Here is an 11,646-nt window from a genome sequence, read left to right as displayed (position 1 = left end):
CAAAATAAAAACTCAATTAGAAACGTGAGGGGGAAAGTAATTGGGTAATATAGCAAGCAAGTGTGCTACATACCTATCATGTCTAATAAACTCTACATCATGTCCCTGATGGCACTTCTTAATGCAGTTCACACATATGGCATTTCGATCTGTGGTGTTACAAGTATGACATCTAAAAAGCAAAAGCTTAAATTACTTTTCTCAAACATGTCATTAATGCAAAACAACATTCCATTCTGTTTATATATTACCCTATGACCTTTGGCTTTAAGAGGACCAAAACAAAATTCTTTGTGGCTCCAGCCCAGATTAATTCTGAAAAGGAACTTTAATGGAATAAGTGATTTTCCTGTCTTTGTCTTCTGAGGGAAGAGGGACGATTTGTAAGTTGTATAAAGGCAGTTCTTTCCACTTTAAAAGCCTCTCAAATCTTTCTGGGCTGAATCAATTTGGAGGAGTGAAGAGTCAAAACTGTCATGGTGATTGCGATATATCAAACATTTGACATCTTTACCCTGAAATTTCTAGGAAAACAATACGTTACACAACATAAGTTACATGACATCAGTTACTGTAGTATTAGGTTTTTCCAGTTATGGTCTTTGTTTTGTTTTGTAGAGACAGGGTCTCCCTATGTTGCCCAGGCTGGTTTAGTGCTAGGATTACGGGCATAAGCCACCACGCCTAACCATAGTTACAGTCTTAAACACACGATATTTAAGTAGATTGATTATAAAATTTTCAGTTATAGTCTCAACACTGGCAAATAGCCAAAAATGCTAGGCACTGCTAATTTAAAAAGGAAATCAGTCTTCCTCTTTTCAGGACTCACAATATATTTCTAAGTTACCTGTAGAAATCATGCATGGGATAGCTGGTATAACTTGATATTTTATATAAACATTGGCCTCTACTAACAGCCTTTTCTATGGCATCTTGATTGTTCATTATTTTGTTATCTGTAATAAAAAAGAATAAGTAAAAATCCAGAGGACTGTTAATATTTTAAAAACTAAAGATTACAGGATTATTCTAACAGAAGAGCCACTATTTTTAAGAGCTTTAAATGAAGCTAACCAATGAACTGTAAGAAATCAGCTAAGAATAGAATTTTCCTTGTATAAGATACTTCAACCATTTAGAACCAAAGCTCTGTTTTCTTTCAAAATCTCTTAAATTGTTGCTAACTTGGGGAGTGACATAAGGAATCAAGTTATAAAACGGCCTCTGATATCTTTCATGGCGTACTGCATATATTTATAGGTATAACAGACTCCAACATACCTTTCATTGTCACATTAACACCAGATGCTAAAAATAAGCCTCCAAATCGGTTGTTAAAAATCTGATTGCCTTCTAGTGTTGCAGTTGCGTGATTTGTAATTTCAATACCTGAAGTAAAATTTACAAACAAGTAGATACATCACTTTATACTGCTTCTTAAAAACCTGAAATTAGCATGCAAATGTAAACTGGTTCTTTTATAAAAGTACATTAACCTTCAATGTCTACTGAATAAAATGTAGATATTTATTTCAACCACCAACAGTAACATTCACTTATCGATTATGGTCAAAAGCGCAATTTCGCACTAGCCTGTCTTAAATACATGATACTTGGATTTCATTTGCATCCATTTTAACATCTGTGTTTCTGTTGCAGACTTAAATTGGTAAATTCATCTGAAGAATTGAATTTATCTGTATTCCTAGTGGTAATACAAGCCTGCATTTATTCTATCCCAATAAATGTTTCATAATCATGACTAAGCAATAACAGCAATATTTCTTAGGAGTCTGGCTTATAGTAGAAGAATCCAGAACCTGATTGGGTGCTCTCGTAAGTGAATGAATAAATAGGCATTCAGCCACTTCAGTAGCACACTTTACACATTTTAGTTAATAAGCAAAACAATGAATATACTCCACATCAAACACTTTGCAGAACTATATATAAGCCACAGGTAAGAAAAGAAAATACAAACCTGCAGCAAATCCATCAAATATTCTGTTTTTCCTTAAGATTGGATGACTATTAGTGCTGATGAGAACACCTGCTTGAGCATTCCTGAAAATATCATTTTCTTCAAGGAGACCTATAATAAAATATTTCCTTAGATTAAGGCTAACGCATATAACAGACTCTACTAGCGTTTTTGGGGGTATTTAGGTTTGCTTTTAGTTTCTTATTTAACTGCATTGTAAAATTCACAGGGCTATTTTTTCAGCCAAAAACAGTTTATTATCAGAGGTATTAAGGATCTAACAAAATTGCTAAAATGACAGGTAAGAGCATTGTGACCAATCTGCCATCTCCATGATAGCAGGGACCATGTCTAAGTTTACTCACCACTTCATCTTCAGTGCCAGGTACACAGTTGATTCTCAATGAGTATTGCTGAATTAAAGTTAATTCCTTTGAAATATTTCTAGAACCTCTGTATCCTCTGTTTTTAGCTCAGGCAAGCAAGCCCTTATTTCTGGCCTTTATTACTATAATCATTTCCTGATGAGTTTCCTTTATTCCAGTTTCATCTGCTGCATAGTTCCCAGTCAGTTAACTACAACTCCTATCTTGCCTTTCTCTCTAACAAACTACCTTCAGAATAAAGTTTAACATCACCTTGCCTTTCAAAATATCCCTCCTACTTGTTTGTCTTAATGTGAGACATGGTTTTATTTCTGTAGACATGTGACCCCTCTGGTATTTCACATTACTGACCTAAACTTTCCCCTGGATGAGTGGGAAAAATCTGACTCAGGGACTTCTTGGGGTCCATTCTGTTCACTCTCTGGGTATTAATATTTCTGGGTTCTGTCCCTCTCATTTCCCTCTGCATACTCTTTGGGTGATCTTACATCTTGCAACTATTACAACACACTGTTGCTTTTTTATTTTTGAGACAGTCTCACTCTGCCACCCAGGCTGGAGTGCCATGGTGCGATCTTGGCTCACTGCAACCCCCGCCTCCGGGTTCAAGCAATTCTGATTCAGCTTCCCAAGTAGCTGGGATTACAAGCACCTGCCACCACACCTGGCGATTTTTTTTTTTTTTTTTGGTATTTTTAGATTTCACCATGTTGGCCAGGCTGGTCTCAAACTCCTGACCTCAAGTGATCCACCCACCTGGGCCTCCCCAAAGTGCTGGGATTACAGGCATGAGCCACTACACCCAGCCACTGTTGCTAATTCTTGTATCTATTCATTTAGCTTAGTATAATTAATCACATTCTGGTCATAACCAATTTGGATATTCCAGAAGACAACCTTGGATTCAATGTTTAAAAACTGACCTTACTGTTTTCCAGAAACCATCTCCTATATAACTTACCTCAGTGAAAGGTAGTCACCCAAATCAGAATCCCAAGTATCCATCATATTTCACTTTTCTTTCAACCCCCATATTAAATCAATGACCCAGTCCTGTTGGTTCCACCCTTTTTATAGAGAGAGGGTCTTGCTATATTGCCTAGGCTGGTCTCCAACTCCAGACTCAAGTGATACTCCTACCTTAGCCTCTGGAGCAGCTGGAAGTACAGGTGTGAGCCACTGTGCCCAGCTGGTTCTGTCCTTTTAAATATCATTAACATGTCCCACCACCCCCAACCTTTTCATACCCTTATGCTATCATTTTAGTTTAGGCTCTCATTATTTATTGCCTGAGTTATTCCAAGCCCCTGTCTCTAATCTTGATTATTTTCACTACAACCTCAAGTGCTATTGCTAAAATGGAGTCCAAACTCCTTACTGCATATAGAAAACCTCATGATTTGGGCCTTGCCCCTTCTCTAGCCTCAACTTTCAGTACCTCTTCCCTTGTGTTCAATTTCCTCTAGACTTTTGTTTACAATGTGTTCCACTCCATCACACCATACATTTTATGGATGTAGTGCTGTTTCATATAGCATTATATCTCTAGCATCTGTATGACAGTGGTTGGTACAGAGATTTTAAATCAGTATTTAAAGAATAAAAGTGAAATAACATCTGGAATGGTCTGTTCACCTCTCCCACACCCATTTACCAGTAAATATCTACTCATTTTTCAAGACAGCTCAAAAGTGATTTGACTTGCATGAACCGTTTCTCAACACCTTGCAAATAAACCATTCTGTATTGTGTCTTCACTATATTTTGTAAAAACTATCTATGTTACTTTACTGAATTACTAGATTATAAGCTCCTGGAGAGTCTGTCAATGGATCATCACTGCTTGGTTGTAGTATTAAATTTTGTTCATTAAATCTTGGTATGTTAGAGTAGTAACTAGCTATTCTATGTAAGATAGGTACAAATGTTGGGTTATTGACATTTCAGGAACAGTGACAGATTTGCATTACGGCAGCTCTGTGAATCTCTGTATACATGCCTCTGTAAGGGGCAGCCACTATGGAACTTTTGCCTTAATGCAAAGTGAGTTGACCTTTATGAATACCAAACCAGGCACATCTTGGCTTCATTAATTCCATTCTCCAACAAACACAGGTGAAAGCAGTTACAAAAGCAATACCCGTTTACTAAAGACATTTTCAAATATTTACAAATGAATTAATTTCTCACACCTATTTCTATAACTTGACTTTGAAGTTTATTATAATCATATTACTATTCTGAATAAAAGGTCCAGAGAATGTAAACAAATTCTATCTTTGAAAAGGCTTACTGACAACTGCAGACTCAAAGTGTCTACAAAAGGAAAAGTATTGTAAACATTTGTCTCTTAACACTAGGCACTATCTCCTAAACCAGCTCAACTTGATAACAAAAAAGACTTGAGATTCACTCATTTATAACTTAGTTAGCAATGTCATTGATCATTAGAGATATGGAAGAATAATGGAAAATTGGATTTTTCACTAATGCAAAATTAACAACAATACCTCGACCCCCATTAAATATACAGATGCCACCATCTCTTCCATCATGGATTTTATTTCTTCTTAGTGTAGGATTACTATCTGTCTTAATCCAGACTCCAGCCATTGCATTGTCAAATATTTCATTGTCTTCTATACAGCCTAGACCTATAAATGCAAAAATGTAGGTTATCTAGAAGGTATATTTCTTTTTTTCTTTTTTTTTTTTTTTGAGAGGGAGTCTCACTCTGTTGCCAGGCTGAGTGCAGTGGCGCGATTTCGGCTCACTGCAACCTCCGCCTTCCGGGGTTCAAGCGATTCTCCTGCCTCAGCCTCCCGAGTAGCTGGGAATACAGGCATGTGCCACCATGCCCAGCTAATTTTTGTAATATTTAGTAGAGATAGGGTTTCACTATGTTGGCCAAGCTGATCTTAAACTCCTGACCTCAGGTGATCCACCCGTCTCGGCCTCCCAAAGTGCTGGGATTACAGGCGTGAGCCACCGTGCCCGGCCTAGAAAGTGTATTTCTAAAGTCTATTAACACAGAGAAAAAGATGACAGATAAAACATACCAGAATTATAAACTAGAATTCCACCATTCTGTCCTCCCCAGATTTTGTTGCGTCTAATTTTGGGGTTGCTTCCAGTCCTGTGAATAGAATAGAAAATAGTATCATTTCAATAGCTTCTACTCCCATATCCTCATGTTACGTGAGGTAAACAGTGGAGAAATCCACGTAAGTCATATAGTAAGAATTAACTATGCAATAGAGTCCTTCAAGATGCCCTAAGAAGAAAGTGGTTTAATTTTGCTTAAGTCCTGTATTTCCCACAGAACATAATTTACTACAGATTATTATAGAGTTTCCTAACATGTAAACTAAATGGGGTTATATTAAGTGACTTATATATTCCCCTCATACGTAAAATGAAGGAATGAATTACAGGCATACCTTGGAGATAATTGCAGGTTCCGTTCCAGACCACCATAATAAAGCGAGTATGGCAATAAAGAGAGTTGCACGAATTTTTTGGTTTCCTAGTGTGTTTACATTATATTGTAGTCTATTAAGTATGCAATAGCATTTCATTAAAAAAAAGTACATACCCTAACTTAAAAATACTTTATTCCTAAAAATGCTAATAATAATCTGAGTCTTCAGAGAGTTTACCAAAAAAAAAAAAGAGATGGGGTCTTGCTCTATCACCCAGGCTGGAGTTGCAGTGGCATGATCATAGCCCACTGCAGCCTCGAACTCTTGGGCTCAAGCAATCCTCCTGCCTAAGCCTCCCGAGTAGCTGGGACTACAGGTGCATGGCACCATGCCCAGTTAATTTTTGTATTTTTTGTAGAGATGGGTTTTGCCATGTTGCTCAGGCTCTTCTCAAACTCCTGGGTTCAAGTGATCCACCTGCCTCAGTCTCCCAAAGTGTTAGGACTACAGGCATGATCTACTGCACCTGACCAATTGGCAATCTCTTAAAATAAGACAAATTTGCCACATAGACTGATTTCCTTTCATGGAAGATTTCTCTGTAGCATTCCTACATGCAATGTTGTTATAGCATTTTGCTCACAGTAGAATTTCTTTCAAAATTGTCAATCCTTGCCAACCCTGCTACTACTTTATTAACAGGCTTATGCAATATTCTAAATCCTTTGTTGTCATTTCAACCATGTTCACAGCATCTTCAACAGGAACAGACTCCACCTCAAGAAAAACCACTCTTTGCTCATCCGTAAGAAGCAACTCCTCATCTGTCCAAGTTTTATCATGAGGTTGCAGCAATTCAGTCACATCTTCAAGTTCCATTTTCTAATTCTACTTCTCTTGCAATTTCTACCACGCCTGGAATTAGTTCCTCCACCAAAGTCTTACACTACCCTAGTCACCCATGAGGGTTGGAATCAACTTCTTCCAAACTCCTGTTAATGTTGTTATTATTATTTTTTTTGTCCTGGCCATGAAAACCTTTATTTTTATATTTAGGTTTGATGAATGAACAGCCATGCAGAAATGTGACTGGACACAAAGGATCTGGCCTAACGGTGATGGATGGAGTGGGGAAACCCAGCCAAGTCACTCTGTACAATTCCCCTTCCCCTGGGTATGGGGCAGGACCCCCTTGGGAATGAGGATCTTCCAGGGAGAAAGGAAAGAGTGACCTTGCTAGGTTTTATGGCTGGCTTTGAGAGAAAAGAATTCTAGTTTCTAAGACCTGCTTTGGGGAAAAAGAATTCTGGCTTCTGGGACTCAATTTGGGGGAGAAAAGGGGGCAGGAACCAGGAGGGAAGGACAAAGACCTGGCTTCTGAGGCCTTCCAGTCTCCTCTGGGTCAGAGTAGTCTGTATGCCAAGGTGCCATACTTTGGGGTTTAATGAGCCCTGACAGCAGGTCCTTGCAGATTTCACAGGTAACTTGTGATCCAAGTAACTGGCTTTCAGTCCCCCAATTTCAGAGAACTTTAGCAAAGCCTGGCTGAAATTGGCCAAGTGTTAGAAGAACCTCTTCAAAGCTGAAATTCATCGAGTTCTTCAGCTGAGGGCGTTAAGAATCCCAGATGTAAGGTTAGCAAGAGTTAGAAGTTCTGGAGTTTTCCCTGCACGCCCCAGCTCTTGAGCATCAACAGGCCAGAAGCTCACAATATCTGATCCTCCTGTGGCTCAGCAGGGATGTGTTTTAGAGCAGCATGTTCAGAATGAAACTGGCGCACTTAGTCGAGCCTCGAGGACCTTTTGAAGTCATGCGTGGCCCATGCTGGCCTCATGGGAACACAGGTGCTCCAGCACCCGATGTGTTCAGGACTAGGTGGGGGGGAAACTTCAGCCCTGAAAACATCCCCCTGCTGTCTAGACCAGCCTGCCCCATGGCCAAGGGTGGTGAGAACCCTGGCCACCCCTTGGGTTGCACCCCTGCCAGTACTAGAACTTAGCCCTTTCTGGGCAGAAAAGCTCAACATTTAGCTCAGGGCATAACTGGAATTTTTTTTTTTTTTTTTTTTTTTGAGACAGGGTCTCACTCAGTCATCCAGGCTGAAGCACAGTGGTATGATCATAGCTCACTGCAGCCTCGACTTCCTGGGCTCAAGCAATCCTCCCACCTCAGCCTTCTGGGTAGCTGGGACCACAGGTGCATGCCATCATGCCTAGCTAATTTTTTCTATCTTTTACAGAGACAGGGTTTCACTATGTTGTGCAGGCTGGTCTTGAACTCCTGGCCTCAGGTGATCCTTCCACCTCAGCCTCCCAAAATGCTTGGATTACAGCACTTTTTCAGATCTCCTCCCAGGAATCATGAATGTTCTTAATGAAATCTGGAATGGTGAATCCAGAGGTTTTCAATTTACTTTGCCCAGATTCATCAGAGGAATCACTATTTATGGCAACTACTGCTTTCTAAAAATAATTTCTTATATAAAAAGACTTAAAAATTGAAATTACTCCTTGATCCATGGACTGTGGGATGGATGCTGTATTAGCAGGCATGAAAATGACATTAATCTAATCTCCTTGTACATCTGCATCAGAATTCTTGGGTTACTGGGTGCATTGTCAATGAGCAGTAATATTTTGAAGTATTTTTTTCTGAGCACTAGGTCTCAATAGTGGACTTAACATATTCAGTAAACTGTACTGTAAATTCATGTGCTATCATCCATGATTTGTTGTTTCCTTTATGATATGTTTTGTGGACTTAACATATTCAGTAAACTGTACTGTAAATTCATGTGCTATCATCCATGGTTTGTTGTTCCCTTTATAGAGCACAGGCAGAGTCGATTTAGCATCATTCTTAAGGGCCCTAGGGTTTTCAGAATGGTAAATGAGCACTACTGGCAACTTAAAGTCATCAGCTGAACCAATCCTTAACAAGAGATCGGCGTGCCCTTTGAAGTCAGGCATTGACTTCTCCCCTCTAGCTATGAACGTCCTGGATGTTTCTTCTTCCAATATAAAGCTATTGAGTTTACACTGAAATCTGTTTAGTGTAGCCACCTTCAACAATGATCTTAGCTATATCTTCTGGGATAACTTTCTGTAGCTTCTATCTCAGCATTTGCTGCTTCACCTTGCACTTAGTTTTTTTTCTTAAACCTCACGAATCAACCTCTGCTAGCTTAAAACTTTTCTTCTGCAGCTTCTTCACTTCTTTCAGCCTTTGTAGAACTGAAGAGAGTTGGGGCCTTGCTCTGTATTAGGAATTGGCTTAAGGGAATATTGTGGCTGGTTTGATCTTCTATCCAGATCACTAAAACATTCTCCATATCAGCATGTCAATTTTTTTGTTGTTTTATTATTTTGCTTTGAACCCTGAGAAACTAAGCCAATAAGGTTGTTTTGCTTTGCTTTCTTATCATTCGTGTGTTTACTGGAATAGCATTTTTTTTTTTTTTTTTTTTTTTTTTGAGAAGGAGTCTCGCTCTGTCGTCCAGGCTGGAGTGCAGTGGCGCGATCTCGGCTCACTGCAAGCTCCGCCTTCCGGGTTCACGCCATTCTCCTGCCTCAGCCTCCCGAGTAGCTGGGACTACAGGCGCCCACAACCGCGCCCGGCTAATTTTTTGTATTTTTAGTAGAGACGGGGTTTCACCGTGGTCTCGATCTCCTGACCTTGTGATCCGCCCGCCTCGGCCTCCCAAAGTGCTGGGATTACAGGCGTGAGCCACCGCGCCCGGCTGGAATAGCATTTTTAATTTTTTTCTAGGACTTTTCCTTTGCACTCACAACTTAGCTAACTGGACAAGAGGCCTAGCTTTTGGCCTATTCAGGCTTTTGACATACTTTCCTCACTAACCGTAATCATTTCTAGCTTTCGATTTAAAGAGAGAGATATGCAACTCTTCCTTTCACTTCAACACTTATAGAGGCCATTTTAGGATTACTAATTGGCCTAATTTCGATACTGTTGTGTCTCAAGGCAATAGGGAAGCCTGAGGAGAGGGACAGAGACAGGAATGGCTGCTTGGTGGAATAGTCAGAACACACACAACATTTACAGATTAAGTTTGTTGTCCTGGGCTCAGTTAACGGCATCCCAAAACAATCACAATAGTAACATCAAAGATCACTGATCAGGGTGGGTGCGATGGCTCACACCTGTGATCCCAGCACTTTGGGAGGCCGAGGCGGGCGAATCACCTGAGGTCGGGAGTTTGAGATCAGCCTGACCAATGTGGAAACCCTGTCTCTACTAAAAATACAAAGACAACCGGGCATGGTGGCGCATGCCTGTAATCCAAGCCACTTGGAAGGCTGAGGCAGGAGAAGGAGAATCACTTGAACCCAGGAGGTGGAGGTTGCGGTAAGCTGAGATCGTGCCATTGCACTCCAAGCCTGAGCAACAAGAGTGAAACTCAATCTCAAAAAAAAAAAAAAAAAAAAATCACTGAATCACTGATCAGAAATCACCATAGACATATAATGATAATGAAAAAATCTGAAGTACTCTAAGAATTATAAAAATGAGACAGAGAGGGAGCAGATATGCTGCTGGAAAAAAATGTCACTGAGAGATCTGCTCAACACAGGGTTGCCACAAACCTTCAATTTGTAACAAAACAAAACAAAACAAAACAAAACAAAAAAAACCAAACACAGTATCTGTGAAGCACAATAAACTGTAAAGTGTAATAAACAGAGGTATGCCAGTATATGATCATTAGGACTGTTAGAGTTCCAAAAACTTAAAATATTAGAAGCTTATCAAAAACTATTAATTTTAAAGAAATACCATAAATCAGAAGCTTCAGTTTATTGAGTGCCAATGATATGCCAGGCATAATGCACAAGTATTTTAATACAGACTTCCACTCTCGAAGTATGAAGGATTATATTGGCAGCTGATGTGACTCTTACAGTGGAAAGCGGAACGGTGCAAGTGAGCTCTTATGGCCCATGTACCACTGGCTTCTGTCCTCACCTAGACCAAGGAAAGCTACATTCTGACAATTTAAGTCAAGATTATTTTAAGAATGTGAATATATATATATATAAAAAACAGGGGGATAAAGATTGGGCATTAAACAATAAGCAAATTTTTTCTCACACCCTACATACTCCTAATTCCCTCCCAAAAGAAAGCCAAATGTGAAAACATTTACCTTATCTGAACCCCTGAATACATGTGATTATAGATATCATTGTCTTCTAGCACTCCGTGTCCATTGTCATAAAAATAAACACCAACCTAAAATTTAAAAAAAAAAAAAAAAAAGCTTTTTCAAGGGACAATTATTTACAAAACAATATATTTCCCATCCAAGAGCCCAGGCTAATCCTACCTGCTTGCCACTGTGTATCCGGTTTCTTCTCAGTACTGGAGTGCTGCCAGTTGTCACCCAGACTCCAGCCAGAGTGTTACTATAAACTTCATTCTCTTCTATTACTCCTTGTCCCTTTTCATGCTAAATAAAAGTTACACTGGTTATAATACATATCTTCTATAAGCAAGGTGTTTATAGCCTGTTACCCCCTTTATAGACAGTTAAAAAAATTTCCATTTTTGTTTTTTCATCTGAGTAAGGAGGTAATGGCAACATTCTTTTTTTTTTTTTTTGAGATGGAGTCTCGCTCTGTCGCCCAGGCTGGAGTGCAGTGGCGCGATCTCGGCTCACTGCAACCTTCGCCTCCCGGGTTCAAGCAATTCTCTGCCTCAGCCTCCTGAGTAGCTAGGATTACAGGCGCCCGCCACCACGCCCAGCTAATTTTTGTATTTTTAGTAGAGCCGGTGTTTCACCATCTTGGCCAGGGTGGTCTTGAACTCCTGACCTCGTGATCCACCCGCCTCAGCC

At 39.7% G+C, this 11,646-nt stretch overlaps 1 protein-coding gene across 4 annotated transcripts in view; it reads right to left on the bottom strand.

Annotated features, from left to right (window-relative positions):
• The window catches only part of FBXO11 (F-box protein 11), a 102,032-nt gene that overhangs the window by 1,334 nt on the left and 89,052 nt on the right, over positions 1–11,646 (bottom strand). For all 4 annotated transcript variants that reach the window (XM_005575941.4, XM_045369365.3, XM_045369366.3 and 1 more), the window contains exons 15-22: positions 11,137–11,259; positions 10,957–11,042; positions 5,430–5,506; positions 4,881–5,024; positions 1,985–2,095; positions 1,285–1,392; positions 851–959; positions 74–172 (exon numbers count right to left, since the gene is read on the bottom strand). In XM_005575941.4, coding sequence (XP_005575998.1) covers positions 74–172; positions 851–959; positions 1,285–1,392; positions 1,985–2,095; positions 4,881–5,024; positions 5,430–5,506; positions 10,957–11,042; positions 11,137–11,259 — 857 coding nt within the window. The remainder of the gene's footprint in view (positions 1–73; positions 173–850; positions 960–1,284; positions 1,393–1,984; positions 2,096–4,880; positions 5,025–5,429; positions 5,507–10,956; positions 11,043–11,136; positions 11,260–11,646) is intronic.

The sequence above is a fragment of the Macaca fascicularis genome, chromosome 13 (genome assembly GCF_037993035.2).
Source record: "Macaca fascicularis isolate 582-1 chromosome 13, T2T-MFA8v1.1".
NCBI classification, from domain to species: domain Eukaryota; kingdom Metazoa; phylum Chordata; class Mammalia; order Primates; family Cercopithecidae; genus Macaca; species Macaca fascicularis.
The sequence above is the reverse complement of the archived record's forward strand: the minus strand, read 5'-3'. Positions and strand labels throughout refer to the sequence as shown.